The following is a 16673-nucleotide window of genomic DNA, read 5'->3' as shown; positions in this document are numbered from 1 at the left end:
ACTTGTTAAGAAAACCCTAAATAAGGTCATGAAGACTCAAACATGACTGAAATGACTGAATAATTTTAACATCCAAATTTAGAAACAGAGACAAAAATCCATTCATAAAAACTTCTAACCCCTAACCTCTAAGACCACAACTGCCATTTAAATTTAGGAGCCATTAATATTGGCTGGTTATTACCATCATGATGGTATGGAATAAGTTGATAGACAAATGGCCTCAAAGCCAGGAAGAACTGGATTTAAGTATCACCTTTGACATAGCCTGATTTTAATGGGTTAATGTATTGATTTTAAAAAAAGAAATATATATATAATATATATATATGTATGTATGTATGTGGTTTTCTAAGTCACTATGTAACACACTGGGGTCCTTATATATGGATTAGTAGCCCCCATTTCTATTTTGTTTTGATGCCACTGATCTAAGTCTACTCCCTAAGACTATATAAATAACAGGAAAGGCTCTTTGGGAGAGAGAACAATCTCTCCCAAGAATTCTTGGAAATTATAAAAATCACCAGTCTAGTCCCTATATAAAAGAAATATATAAATATTGGATGTTGTGACATGTATTCTTTCCTTCTTCCACCTGGTCTTAGATTATAGCCCTAGAGTTGAGATGGATTTCAGAAGCCATCTAGTCCTCATTTTACTAATGAGGAAACTAAGATCCAAACTGGTTAAATAAATTGGCAAGGGTCCCACAAGAAGTATCAGAGGCAAAATTTGAACACGGTGTCTTGGCTGCCTTCCTTCCAGACCTTCAAAACATTTCTTGATGCTGCCTACCTCCTTTAACTGAAAGTGGCTTTCCCCTCCTCAAATTTCCCATAACACTGCCTGCATCTCTCCTTTATACTTCCTATATTTTCACTCTAAAGTACAAATAGTAGTAGTAGTAAGAAGAAGAAGAATTTAAAAGAATAAGGTAACACATATAATGCTTTACAATTTTCAAAATATTATACCAACATTTCATTTTATTCTCTACAATAACCCTGTCAGGTAAGTGTTATTATCAATCCCCATTTTATAGAAACTGTAACTGAAGCAAAAAGAGGTAAAGTGACTTTCCCAGGGTCACCCAGCTAATAAATGTCTAAATTCATGTCTATTCTGGTTCCTAATCTAATGCCCTATCTGCTATACCACGTAGCTGCTACCCAGGTTCTTGTATGCCTGCCCTTCACCACTCCCTTCCCTCTTTAGAATATATTACCAGATCTACCACAGTACCTGAAATAATAATAACTGGCATTTGTTTAATTTGCAAGATGTGAGCTTCACAATAACCTCATGAGGCAGATCCTACAGGTCTTATCATCTCCATTTTCTGAGTCTTGGAGAAGTTTAAAGGTTTTGTCCATGGTCACAGAGATAGTAAGCATAAGAAGAAAGATTCAAACCCAGGTGTCCTAGTCCAAAGTCTGTACCTCCATCTACCCATTCTTTCCAAGACCACACATACTTGGTAGACAATACATTTTTGAGGCACTGAAATTAAATTGAACCAAGCCTCCAAGAAATCGAGTTTGTCCCTAGAAAGGAGTTGAGAGGCAAGACTGAGTCGGCTCTTGTGCTGGAAATAGCCCCTCCACTGGAAGGATACTATAGGAGGGAAACAGAGAAAGGATGTGATGTTGGAATCTGGCATCCTAGGATGCTCCATTCACCTGGAGAAAATACCACAATTTAAAAAAAAAAATTAGCTTAGGAAAGTGGGAAGCTTTCCCCCCTTTTTTTCTCCAAAGGGGCACAAACCTTCTCCCAGTTTAACCTCCTGTGACCTTTGAACTTCAAGGGAGGTCATCTGCATGTTACTATTCCCAGCTGTCTTTCTGTCTCCCTGCCCAATTGCAGGCCCTTAGCCCTTTCCATTTTGTGCTGGTATTGATCTGTTGGCAGCAATGGGCTGGATAATTAGCCAGGAATTAGGGTTTCTATTACAGCCAGGAGGCTGCCCCAGCTGATTTATCACCTGAATAATTTACTGTGATTGAAAGGAAATTAAAATGAACTCCATTTGACAACTGTGCGCTTTTATGGGCTTTAGAGAAGACTCAAAAGCCAAATTAATCGCCTGGTGTTGTTTAATAGTCTACTGAGAGTAAATATGGGAAGGATTTTCTCTGTTGATGGGCTTTCTTGGGCTGGATTTAGGAGGGTTTTTTTTTGCTCCCACCAATAAAGCTACAGACAAAATCAGAGGGAGTTTTGCTCCGATAGATTCTGCTGTTTGGAAAAACCCAACAATAACAGTAATGAAAACAACAGCTCTCTTTAAAAAAAAATATCCTCTTCCAAGGTTATTTTCACCAACTTCATACATAGTAAAAAATGAAATTGCTTTTTCAATAATATTTTAAAGGAAATGCTTAATTTCCCTGAGAATATGTCTCCATTAACTCCCACCTCATGCATCTTCATGTGTCCCATTTAATTATTTCTCTTTTGTTCTCGGAGCATATAGAGTCAAATCCACAAGGTAATGTTTAGAAGCCAGAACTGTATATTGGGTGTAATGGGAATGTGGTAATGATAATAAAGGGGCATTGAACAAATATGAGGCTGGATTATTACCTCTAAGTGCTTATTTCTGAGAGAGCAAGGTGTGTGTGCAAATATATTTGGATAAGAATGCTTAGGGCGCAGAGTCTTGTAGAATATTCTTGGGTGCTCTGATGTAACAACAAGCACCTAAGCCAGTAGCCAATTCAGTCAAACAGCCAAAAAAATTCAGGAGGGGAAAGGCAAATCATAATCCAAATGGTTCATCCTCTCATTTTGTTGCAGGCAGAGACAAAAATGTATGTCAGTCTTCACAAAGGACATTAGACTGTCAGTTTGACGATTATTCACATTTCTCCCTTTTTTCATAGCAAAATGGATAAAGAGGCTGCTTTGGAGGAAGAAACACCGGAGTTCAAGTTCTCCTTCTGATACATACTCAGGGGGTACTGGAACCAGCTCTAAGAGGAACTACAAATCAGGGCGAGATTTATTGTTTTATTGATTGTCTAGATTCAAAAAACTATTAGCGGGGAAGATTAAGTTTAAAAGTGTGTGCATACATTTTGGAGAGCCTGGTTATTAAATATTTACCAACACACTCCTGGATGACTCTATAAACATTGCTTGAGCTCTTGCTGAGTGGGAGAAGGTTCAGAAAATGAAGTCATGACCAGACCAGAAACTTGGCAATTATAGGATAATAATAATAATAACTGTCACTTATATGTTGCTTTTAGGTTGGCAAGGGAAGCTAAGCAACACAGTGGATAGAGTACCAAACCTAGAGTCAAGAAGACTCGTCTTCCTGAGTTCAAATATAGCCTCAGACACTTTTGAGTTATGTGACCCTAAACAAGTCATTTAATCCTGGTTGCCTCTGTTTCTTCATCTGTAAAATGAGCTGGAGAAGGAAATGGCAAACCATTCTGGTATCTTTGCCATGAAATCTCCAAAGAGGGTCATAAAGAATTGGACATGACTGAAAAGAATTGATCGACAACAAGGTTTACAAAGTGATTTCCAACCACTATCTCATTTGAGCCTCACAATACTCCTGTACATATTAATTGTGTGACCAGGGACAAGTCACTTAACCTGTCAGTGTCCCAGGCAACTCATGGTAGAAATGCCAACTTTGCCATTTAATACCCATCTATTGGACAGTCATTTAAGATGATTTTAAATTTAGACCTTTTTATTTTAAAATCTTTTTTTTTTAAACCCTTGTACTTCGGTGTATTGTCTCATAGGTAGAAGAGTGGTAAGGGTGGGCAATGGGGGTCAAGTGACTTGCCCAGGGTCACACAGCTGGGAAGTGTCTGAGGCTGGATTTGAACCTAGGACCTCCTGTCTCTAGGCCTGACTCTCAATCCACTGAGCTACCCAGCTGCCCCTTAAAATCTTTTTAATTGTATTTTTAAACAATGATTTTAAACTTAGTCATGTTTAATTTAAAATCTTTTCAAATTATATTTTTAAAATGATTTTGAACCAAAATCTTTTAAAATTCTATTTTAAAATAATTATTTTAAATTTAATCACTTTCGGTTCAAAATCTTTTTAAATTGTATTTTTTTAATAATGATTTTAAATGTAATTATTTCTCTGAGCCTCAGTTTCCTCATCTATAAAAGTAATCATCTGGACTAGATATTCTACCAAGGTCTCATCTAGACTTAAGTTCTATGAGGTTACACATCAGCCACAAGATCGAGTTTCCATAGGAGGAGTCCACTCCACAGGTCCATCCCAGTAGACTGACAGATAGGAAGATCCAGACATACATCCCTTTCGGAAGCACAAGGCAGACACAGTGCTTACAAATAAATGCCATTTCTGAATATCCATCTTTCAAGATTCAATGGGATTAATTGCTAGTCAGACTCCCCTTGAATACCCTTGAATATCTTTTCCCCTTCAAATAATACAGCCGTATCGTCAAAGCCATCATTTGTCAAAAGTTATTGCCTAGCAGGAAACAAGGGTATGTCATTCATAGTCCAGTGCCCATGTGCATACAGTGATCTTCTGGCTCCTCCTCACCTTTCATCTCTCCTAATTACTGCACATTACAAGAAGGTGAATCGGATTAACTAGAAAAGTGCAGAGTCAGTCATTGGTCTGTTTAACGTTCACTCTCGGGCCAGGGCTCCGGCTCAGGCCCAAGCCCAGGCCCACAATTATTAGCTGGCCCATCAGGACCATCTGCTTTATTTGGAAGGCTATTGCAGAACCCTTAACCAAATAAAATGTCTTCAAGGCTGATCAGACTGCTAAGTATCTTACTGAGTTCAAGTGAGGTAGTATGGTAGGAAGGAAGAATAGGGAGAACACTAGATTTAGAACCAGAGCCCCCAGATTTGAATCTTGATTCTGTTCATGCTAATCTGTGTGATCCTGGACAAGTCACTTCCCCAGAACCATAACTAAGAATTCTGGTGTCTGGGGCAAATCCAGTTGAGTTGGGAGGAAATGGAGCATGGTGATGGGGAGGGAGACAAAAGGTGTAGTAGAGGATAATTTGGTCAGAAGTAGATGCAAGAAGGAACAACTCATCCTATAGGCCAGAGATGTCAGACTCAGACAGTAATGAATGGGCAGTATATTGGCTTAGAAAACCACAAAATTAACATTTTCTTTGTTATGTTGTATTTTGTGAGCAATTAGGTAAAGGAGTGGGTAGAGCACAAGGCCTGGAGTCAGGAAGGCCTAAATTCAAAGCTATCCTCAGATACTAGCTGTGTGACCCTGAACAAGTTGCTTAACCTTGGTTGCCTCAGTTTCCTCATCTATAAAATGAGCTGGAGAAGAAAATGGCAAACTGCTCCAAGTATCTTTGCCAAGAGAATCCCAAATGGGGTCATGAAGAGTCAGATGCCACTCAAACGACTCAACAAGAACAACAAATTGTATTTTTATTTATTTTGTAAAACATTTCCTAATCACATTTTAATTTGGTTCCAAGAGTGGATGGTGGGGCATGTTTGACACTTCTACTGTAGGCAGGTGCAGCTTTAGGCCCTAGGCCTGGAGTCAGGAAGATCAAGAAGTTCAAATCCAGCCTTGGACATTCACCAGCTACATAACCGCAGGCAAGTCACTTAATTCTGTTTGCCTTAGTTTCCTCATCTTTAAACCGATCTGGGGAAGGAAATGGCAAAGCACTCCAGTTCTAAGAAAACCCTAACTGTGGTTGGACATAACCTTGGAATAACCAAATGGGAACACAACAATTATTATTGTTATCTTTAAAGCTCAGTCCATGCTATCACTGGGGAGAGGCAGGCCCAGATGAAGCATCTCAGGTCTCAGGGTGGGCCAGTGGAGATCTCATTTCAAAATGAGGAACAGGAAGGTAGTTGCCCAGAGAGAGTCGGTGACCTGGGTCAAAACTCCAATTGCACCATGTTTGTGATTGTTCTGATATCTCCTCTGCAGGACTCAGTTTCTTCACCTTGCAGATGAAGTTATTGGACTTTATTATTTCTAGGTTCTCTTCAAGCTCTAAATTCTATGATGCCTATTCTCTAACAAATCTGGTTGCTTATCTACTGACTCCTAAAAGATATATTTCTCTCAAATCCCCCCAAAAAACTAGGAATCCTCAAGGAATGTTCTTATTTTAGTGATATACTGCTGTGGTTTTTTTTGTGTATTGAACTCATTATTTAAGAATATCTACAGATAATGAAAAAACATTTATAATGGCTGACAAATGGCCTAATATTTGTAACAAGTATTAAAAATGATAACATAGATGTTACTCCATTTATTTGGACTAAATGGTGCCAAGTACTAAACTTGAAATCAAGAAGAGCTGGGTTTGAGGCTATGTAAGTTCCGTAACCAATCTGAGCCCATTTCCTCCCCTTTGAAGGTAGCAATAGACCCCATCTCAGAGAGTTGTTGACAGAAACAAATGAGACAATGTATATAAAGCGCTTGATAAGTTTAAATCACTCTGCAAAGATGAGTTATTCTTTTTATTATTATTGGCATGTTATTGTTCTTCTATCCTTTGTTTTCAGTCTTGTCCAATTCTTCATGACCCTCTTTGAAGTTTTCTTAGCAGTGATACTGGAGTGGTTTAACACTTTCTTTTCCAGCTCATTTTTACAGACAAATAAACTGAGGCATAGCTCCAGTCCAACTCTGCTACCATTGATTACTCTTATTTTGCCAATATTTTTTCAGCTCTTTTGAGAGCAATCTTTATATCCCCAGTTCCTGGAATCATGACTGGCACATTATAGACACTTAAATGCCCAAGAGTAATTGATTTATTGATTGACCAATTAATTAACTCCAAGAATAATACTATACACACAATACTAATCATCTCTGAAATCTACTAACGATGTTAAAGAAGTTTCCCATCCTGGGGGAGTAATAGTATAGGATTTTCCAAATATGGTTCCTGCTAAACCTAAGACTTCAGGCTAGAACCTGAGCCATTAAATAACTAGCCAATAAATAATAAATACTGCTACTTAACAGTCCCTGAGGTCTTTCTTACTCATTCCTCCCAATTTTTTATGAACTAGAAGTAGGTCTTCCTCATTGGCTCTCATAATATACTCCTGTTTTGTGCTTGTATTCTAAGTTTTTTTATATTTATATTACTTCTAGATTTTATCTCCCTTACTAGATTATAAGTACCTTGAGGACTAAAAACTGCTTTATCTTTGTATATCCACACTGAGTTAATCATTCCAATGAATGAATGGTTGTTGTCTTTCCTACTTGAAGAAAATCAAAACGGCATCACTATGTTGGGGTTAATGAACACCGTTTCTGGTTGTGGTTTATCACACCAATACAAACTAATAAGGCTCTACCACAGGTTGGGCACAAATAGCCTGTATGAACATTAATGGTAGAGATGTTTCTAAATTGGAGCATCTCACATTTCTCTTGAGCTACTATAGTTCAGTTTTGCTCATAGTGCACAATTAATAAATGAATGAACAAACGAATGTCATCCCTAAGAATGAGACTGAAGAAGTGATGTGTCTGTCAGATTGACCATGGCTGGATAGATGAGAACCTTTGTTGGCTCTTTCTTGATAAACTGATAAATTATGATAAATTCCAAAGACTGAACTTTTACAAGCCCCACGAAAGCAAAAGATGGAAAGCCACAAAGACAAGGTGACTAAGGAAGTGGTTGGTGGATAAGAAAGATGGTCATTAAAGAAAATTAATGGGTTTTTTTAAGACTGAAGTTATAGAAATTAATTTGTCACAATGTTCTGCTTGGGAAACTCAGTATGCTCTAATGGGATTCTGCATGAAGAGATGGTTTTGGAGAAAAGCAGAGAACCAAGAGAATTTTTAGTACAAAGTATTTATATGGATTCAGGATCATCTTTCCAGGGTAATGAGCAGATGGAAAGGCAGGCAAATATGTCGGGATTTGTAAATTAGAGGTGGAAAAAGAACAACATTTATTAAGTGCCTACTATGTGCCTGGGAGTTTACTAAGAGCTTTGCAAAGGACCATATATGATCCTCACAACAATCCTGGGAGATTGGTGTTATTATTATCTTCATTTCATAGTTGAGGAAATGGAGGCAAACAGACCTTAAATGACTTGTTCCCAGAGTCACACAGTTAGTATCTGAGGCTAAATTTGAACTCAGGATTTCTCATGTCCAGGCTCAATATACAGTGCACCACCTAATGTAAAGAGTGATCATTTTGGTGATCCTCCACCTCTATTTGTATATACTAAAATCAGGTTATGAAGCTTTCTGTGATCAACTGCCTAGCAGGTCCTGACTCCTCTTGAATCTCAATGATGACTATAATACCATACTCTTCCCCCTCTATCTGCTGTACCACAAAGATCCTCCCTCTTCATGCTATTTGGCCCCTTTATTCTAATGGACTGTCCAAGGAAGCCCCCCACAATGAATACTTCCTTGAGGAAAGGAAGAAGTCCTAAAATAAAGGTGTGTAGGGAAACTCCATTGGAATAGAAGTCAAGATACTCGGATCTTATTTGTTAACATGAGTTAAATCACCTGAGTCTCCATTTCCTCATCTGTAAAACGGAACTAACAGTACTTAGCTTATTTCACAGGAATGTTATGAGCATGAAGTGAGATCGCCTTCCACTTCCACTTCCAAAATTCTTCCACTAAATCATAATAGCTGGAAAAATGATTAGAAGTGGTTAAGTTCAGCTCTTACCTAAAGCATCAATCCCCTCTCTGACATATCTAGAAAGTGGTTATTTAGCCTCTATTGGAAAATCTTAGGTTACTGAGAGCCTTTGGAGGGATGCCATTACAATTTTAAAAAGTTCTATCTAATCCTTATATCCAGTTAGAATTTGTTCCCTTGTAATTTTTCACCTACTCCTAGTTCTGTTGTCTGTAGATACTCAGAAATCAAATCTGCATTTCTAAATAAAAATTATTCAGGGGGCAGCTGGGTAGCTCAGTGGAGTGAGAGTCAGGCCTAGAGACAGGAGGTCCTAGGTTCAAACCCGGCCTCAGCCACTTCCCAGCTGTGTGACCCTGGGCAAGTCACTTGACCCCCATTGCCCACCCTTACCAATCTCCCACCTATGAGACAATACACTGAAGTACAAGGGTTTAAAAAAAATTATTCAGATATTTACATATAGTGACTATGTCCCAGGTGACACAGTAGACGGATCTCCAGGCCTGGAGTCAGGAAGCCCTGAGTTCAAATGTTGTCTAGGACATTTACTGGCTGTGTGACCCTGGGCAAATTACTTAACCTTATTTACCTGGGTTTCTTCATTGATAAAACTGAGCTAGAGAAGGAAACGTCAAATCACTCCAGTATCTTTGCCAAGAAAATCCCAAATGGGGTCATGAAGAGTTGGACACAACTGAAAACAACTGAACAACAGAAACAAAACCATGTTTGACCTCTGAAAGCTGCACATTCCCAATATAAAATAAATATTTCTTTTAAAAAGAATGCTATTATTTTATTTATTCAGAACTTCTTAAAACCCTTTCCTTCTGTCTTAGATTATATTATTAACTATCAGTTCCAAAGCAGAAAGGTGGAGAGGGCTAGACAATGACAGTTAAGTGACTTGCCCAGGGTCACACAGCTAGGAAGTGTCTGGAGTCAGATTTGAACAAAGGACCTTCCATCTCCAGGTCTGGCTCTCTAACCACTTAGCCATCTAGTTGTGCCTTATCCATATATATCTTTTTGGTCTATATAGGTGTTTACATCAGCATGAGAAACCCCAGTGTGGAAACTTCCTCCAGCAATGCAACTCCTCTGTTAGTTACAGCCTTAGAGAGTTGCCTGGGATATGGCAGAGTTAAGTGACTTGTCCATGGCCATGGACTATATGTTAGAGGCAAGATTTGAATCCAGATCCTCCTGACTTCAAGACCAGCTAGTCATCCACTATACCTATCACTATACCTACCACACTCTCAGTGACAGGACCTAAAGCTACTTACTAAAAACCTGTGCAGTATGAATTAATATTAAATAGCATATAAATTGATAAAAGTAGGTCAGAATAATCCAGTAAAAACTAAGCATCTTTTAAATAATAACAAAGTAATAGCTAGCATTTATATAGGGTTTTAAGGTTTACAAAGTGCTTTACATATCTTATCTCAGTTGATCCTCACAACAACCCTCCAAGATGGGTGCTATTGTTATACCTTTTTTATAGATAAGGAAACTGAGGCAAACAGAGGTTAAGTGACTTGCTCAGGGTCACACAACTAGTACTGGTCTGAAGCAGGATTTAAACTCTGGTCTTCCTGACTCTAAAACTAATGCCTATCCATTGGGCCACTTAGCTGCTCCCAAATGGATTTAAACTCCAACTTTCAGCCTCATATAGATAGAACAATGAGTGACTACGAAGTAGAGGGACAGAGAAATAGTAATTCATAAAATCTGTGATTTCTTCATCTCTAAAGAGCTCACTTTATAGATGAAACAATCTACACTTTAATATAAGACTAATGAACCAAAGCCCTATGGAAGTTCAAGACGGTTATCACACTGTGAAAGACTGTTTCCCTGGCATAATGTATTAAAATCACCTTCCTCATCAAAATTAAAAATGATAGACATTCTCTCTTCTTTCTTTCTAAATTGCAATGGGATCAAAGCCAGATTTTAATTCTGAAAACCGTCTAAGAGAAGTCAGAAGTGACATGAAGGAGATCAGTCAATCCAGGACAATCTGGAATTTTGATCAGACACTGGGATTACCCAACAGATATGGAAACCAAAAGAAAAAATGGGAATTGTTGGAACAAAATTCATAACTTACTCTCGATAAACCCTCAATTCAGGCAAAGTTATCCTTTCTTTAAGCAAACAGTTTCTCAGTGATAGAAACTGAATCTGTTTCCTGAGGAGCCATGGAGTGTGTGTGTGTGTGTGTGTGTGTGTGTGTGTGTGTGTGTGTGTGTGTGTGTGATTATTAAATGTCTTATATAGATCATGACGGTTCCATGAATTGACACTAGGCTGCTAAAATGGTCCATCATTGTCAAATAAGTATTTCACTAAAGCAGCTCTTCTCTTCTTATGCACTGTCAGGTGGTACTATTCCATAGTTTCCTGTTTAGTTTTTAGAGTTTTTGCTTCCTCCACTAAAGTACATAATCCATGTTGATGATGACATGGAGGTGACCTTGTGTTCTCAAAGGTTATACCAGGAAAACTCAAACTCCCACAGATGCTACCAAGCTAGAAAGTCTTCAGATCTGATGACCATATATGTCTCAAAAGCAAGTCCTAACTCAGGACAAGCTCACCACTGGAGGTTTAAGTATAAAGTGTCAGAAATTTTAGGTACATATATATTGGCCACCCCATAATGAATATTTCTGAATACAACTTGAAGAACTATTTCCCAAGACTAGGAGACACTATAAATAGCTACAGTGGAAAAGCCACCATCTGGGTGAATCAGGTATTCTTTAAATATGTAGATTGAAGATTTTGTTATCTTTAGTTTCTCTTTGACTTGGTACCTTCCTCTCTAAGGTGTACCATTTGTATCTTATTTTAACATTTATATCTCCATTTTGAATCACAATTGTCGTTCTTCAGTTGTTCAATTGTTTCAGTTATGTCTGACTCCTCATGACCTATTTCGGGATTTTCTTGGCAGAGATGCTGGAGTGGTTTGACTTCCTTCTCCAGCACATTTTACAGTTAAGGAAACAGAGGCAATCAGGGTTAAGTTATTAGCCCAGGGTCACACAACTAGTAAGTGTCCAAGGCTGAATTTGAACTCTTGTCCTCCTGCCCCCAGGACCAGTGCTTTATCCACTACACTACTCACTTGTCTGATTCACAGATGACTTTATCCAATTAATTTTTGTTGCAAGTTGAACCACGTGGTTAGAAATTACCAAGCAACAACAGAAATGAAAGCACTATGAAAAGATAAACACAACCCAAATATATGGATTTCTATCATCATTCTATATTAAACATCATAGAATATAGAGGGAAGGGCACTGTACTAGGTTAGAACTAGAAGACACAGTCCTAGTCGTGCTGTTAACTAGCCATATGATCTTTGTTAAGCAATTTAACAACCCACCTGAACATCATCTTTCTCACCTCTAAAACAGGGATTCCTGATCTGCCACCTCATCACCTCATGCCTGCGCTACTGTAATAGACTGGTTGGTCTGCCTGCCATAAGTCTCCCCCCATTGCAGTCCATCCTCCATTCATTTGTCAAATTGATCTTCTTAAATTGCAAATCTGACCCATGTCACCCCACTCCCACTTCCATTCAATAAACTCCATCCCTGCCACCTACAGGATCAACTACAAAAATCCCTTGTAGGGGAAGCTAGGTAGCAGAGTGGATAGAGAGCCAGACCCAAAGTCAGGAGGACCTGGGTTCAAGATTTCCTCACTGTGTGACCTGGGCAAGTCACCTAATCCATTGCCTAGCCCTTGCAACTCTTCTGTCTTAAAAATTGATTCTAAGACAAAAGCTAAGGTTTTAAAAAGAAATAAAATATTTTGTATGACATTTAATGCCCTTTGTAAATTGACTTCCTCATACCTTTTCTAGTCTTCTTGTATTTTACTCCATTCTACACATTCTGTGATCCACTGACGCTGGCCTCCTTGCTGTTCCTCAAATAAAACACTCCTGGGCATTTTTCCTGGCTATCCCTTGCACCAGAAATTCTCTCCTTCCTCATCTCTACCTACTGGCTTCCCTGGCTTCCTTAATAACCCCACTGAAACCCCATCTCCAAAAAGCCTTTTCCCCAATCCCCAAAAAGACTTTTCTCTACCTTCTACTAATTAGAACTTATGTCATATTTTCTTGACAGTATATAGGGAGTCAGTAGAGAATATACATACATTTAAAATAATAATATATATATAGTGCCTTTCCTATGTTGAATAATTTCTATTTATTTTTTCTGTCTTGTTCATACGTAGCTTTTTAAATGTTGTCTTCCTTATTAGATTATGAGCTCCTTAAGACCCTTTTACTTTTCCTTGTATGCCCAGTGCTTAGCATAATGCCTGGCACATAGTAGACACTTAATAAATACTTAATGACTGGCTGCCTGATTTGGAGAGTTACTGTGAATATCAAAGGAGGTAACAGAAACACTTTGAAAAATTGAAATGCTACAAATGTTATATAGTACTATATATTTATTAATACTTTTCATCTAGATCTTTATCCAAATCCCAGATATCCTCCCAGGTAAATCAAAAGCATCTTTACATTCCTGTTCCATTCATTCACCCTTTCAGATAACTTCTAGTGAAAAACATCACTCAGAAAGGTCTTTTAACCTAACTAATGATACTAGCTTGGCTTAATATCTATCCTTCTAGTGCTCTCACAAAGAGGATTAACTCTTCCACTTGAGTCTTCTGCAACAAATCCAGGTAGAAGTCTGAGAAACTCTTGGATTCTAATACTCAATAAGTGCAGTATAAAAAAATCAATAAATAGCCCATATCATAAATGCCCAAACTAGCTTTACCTCCTCATCTCCAGGAACACAGACAGCACAAACCTGCTCAACAACCATCCCAAGAGAATTCAAGAAGCAAAATTAGTCACTTCTTTTCACTAGCACTGGAAACAGAAGGGAAGCATTGAGACCAAAGTTCTGAGAACTAAGGAATTCCTCTACTAAACGTATAGAAGAAGAGAGCGTATCCCATGAAAAATCATTTTCCCATTTTCAAGGAAATCATTTTATTGAGGGAAAAAAACACTTTTTCAAGATGACTTTTCCCCACCTTCTACTGATTGGAAATTATGTAGTAATTTCTTGACAGTTTCCAGTCAAAATATATAGGCAGCCAGTAGGGAATATATGTACCTTTTAAATAATAATGATGATGATGATAATAATAATAATAATAATAATAATAATGCACAGGGAGTGCAGTGAGAGTTGATGATAGTACCTGCTCCGGTTTGATGGGTTCAGTAGTTGTAAATATGTCAGAATAATGTTGTCTCTCAAAGACTCGATCCAATACTTCTAACTGTTGCTGAGTGAAGAGGTCTCCCCGCATCTGTTTCCGAAGGAAATCTCTGCCTGGGAGGGAATGGCCATTTGGTACTGGAGACTCCTGAATACCTTTGAAGAAGAAGATGAAAAGAAGGCTAAATAGCTGTTACAAGTGCCCAAATAAGATTATATTAAAATGATAGCACATTAGAATCAGAAAGGACCTTAGAGATCATCTAAACCAAAATAATAATAATAATAATAATAATAACAGAGAGGAAGAAACTAAGGCCCATAGAGGTTAAAGTCACTTCCCCAAAACCTCATAACTACTTTATTGCAGAGTCAGGCCCAGAACCTAAGTCTTTTTCCTACACCACTCTGGCAACAAAAATCTTTTATAAGAAGAAAAAAATACTGATTGTGACATAGTATAAAAATCAATGCAACATATATATGTATGTGTATATACACTTTATATACTATAAACATATAGAGAGACAGAGAAAGAAAAAGAGAGAAAATGACTAAATCACAGACATTTGCAATCTATAATAGTGAACGGAGTTCCAACACCAGCATCCCTGAGCAATATTCCCCCTTATTTGAGAAAAATGTTAAATATTAAACATTTTTTATAGGTCTTGGGCTAGGACTTTCCAAAACTGATGCTTTAGGCAAGAAGAATAGCAGTAAATTTATTTTTTCCCTCCTTTATCTACAAAGAGATAAATGCAAGAAAAATGAGGATGACAAAGATAAATATCAGCAAACTAGATGTTTCCTTGTAATTTGAACTATAGTATTATACAAGCAGTGATGCTGACATTCTTCAAAACATACATGGAAACCATCTTTTGAAATTGCTCTTAGGAACAATTAAAAAGCCACAGCAAGAAAATAAATCTCTTCGCACTCCCACTTTTTTTTAACAATAAAATGTTTCCAAGCTTTATCAACTGCTTTTAGACTTCAAATGCCTCTTGGCTGATTTCAAAAAATTAAATCCACTCTCAACTGACAAAATAATATGTGGAATTACTCTGCGGGCCACTCCAAAAATATTCTCGGTAATGGCAACATGACTAACACAAATGTGTAGTTACCTCAGAGAATAGTTTTGAAAGGGGCAACATTCAATGGGAAAAGTAAGTCCTTGAAATTAAGTTTAAAAATCAGTCATGTGATTTTATAGCCAAACCCCATATTTATTCACTGGCTACTTGAAACCTAAGAAAACTCCAACATAGAATTGGTAATCTAGGTGGGCCCAAGAAGCTGCTAAAACACATCCAGTGGCCCTACCTCTTTGGTTGTTCATATTCCATACATTTCTCCTTCCCCAACTAACCCAGAGCCTTCCACCTTCAAAGGACAAATGGTTGGCTTTTTGAAGAAATTAGTGTCATCCGATTAATGGCTGAGCTATGGCTCAAGAATCACTTCCAGCATTTTGCTGATTTTAGTCATCTATGAATGCAGACACAGTTATGGTGTTTGCACATTTATAAAAGCTTTGTGCACAAATCATAATAACAGTAACCAAAGCTTCAGTTCCTCCACATCAGGATATGTTTTTCAAGACCATTTCACAATTTTCTTCATTTGGCAGGGCCTGGGAACATGTCAGTGATTGCTAAGAGGGAATTTTAAGTTGAAAGTGAGTTTCAACATGATGAATTGGTGGAAGCAAATAGACCATAAATAATGTAATTTAATATATATGGAACTTATGGTATTCTCCCCTTGACTGTGTGACCTCAGAAAGTTTTAGGATGTGTAACAGCTTAAGAAACCCTAACCAAATATGCCAGAGCTATTTGCAGTCATTGCTTTTGCAGCTGAAATTCTAACTACCTTTCACAACCCAACTCGAATGCTACATCCTTAGTCTTTCCTAATCCCTGATTCCTGTACCTCCTGCCCAAAATGATTTTTCCTTGCCCCAGTCTCACATGGTTCATTGTATATTGTCTGTAATTCCACTGTAAACTTATGATGTTTACTTTGCATTTTAATTGTTGTTATGGGTTTAGATATAGATTTGTAGGTATAGAGAGGTGTGTATAGTTATAGAAATAGATATGTAGATGTAAGTATAGATTAGATGTGAACATAAATGCAGAAAATATATAGTCATGGATATAGATGGACAGCTAAATGGCATAGCGGATAAAGCATTAGACTTAGAGCCCTGAGTTCAAATCCAGATTCAAACACTCTCTGTTTGACCCTGGATTTAACCTTATTTGTAAAATGATTTGGAAAAGGAAATGCCAAACCATTCTAATACCTTTGCCAAAAAAAACCCAAAATAGAGTCATGAAGAGTTGGACATGACTAAAAACAATTCAATAACAACATGGCTATAGATGAGCATAAAATATATTTGTATATTATATATATATAGAGTGTATATATATATAGAGAGAGAGATTTAGGTATAGATGATATGTACAGTTGTAGATAAAGATAATATATGTAGAGGTAGATATGATATAGATCAAATACAAATGTAGATCTAGATGTGGCTATAGAGAATGAATGGGGAGACAGACAGAGAAAGAAATACTATCTTCTCTTTCAAGTTCAAGTCAATAAACATTTATCTAGCACTAAGTGCAAGACACTGCATTAGGTACTAGACCCACAAAAAAGAAAGAAAG

At 37.5% G+C, this 16673-nt stretch overlaps 1 protein-coding gene across 1 annotated transcript in view; it reads right to left on the bottom strand.

Moving 5' to 3' along the window:
• PAX5 (paired box 5) overlaps window positions 1-16673 on the bottom strand; it is a 340144-nt gene that overhangs the window by 209977 nt on the left and 113494 nt on the right. The window contains exon 5 of the mRNA XM_044679587.1: window positions 13961-14136. Coding sequence (XP_044535522.1) covers window positions 13961-14136 — 176 coding nt within the window. The remainder of the gene's footprint in view (window positions 1-13960; window positions 14137-16673) is intronic.

Source organism: Gracilinanus agilis, chromosome 1 (assembly GCF_016433145.1).
Source record: "Gracilinanus agilis isolate LMUSP501 chromosome 1, AgileGrace, whole genome shotgun sequence".
NCBI classification, from domain to species: Eukaryota; Metazoa; Chordata; class Mammalia; order Didelphimorphia; family Didelphidae; genus Gracilinanus; species Gracilinanus agilis.
This window is presented reverse-complemented; position numbering and strand designations above follow the sequence as displayed.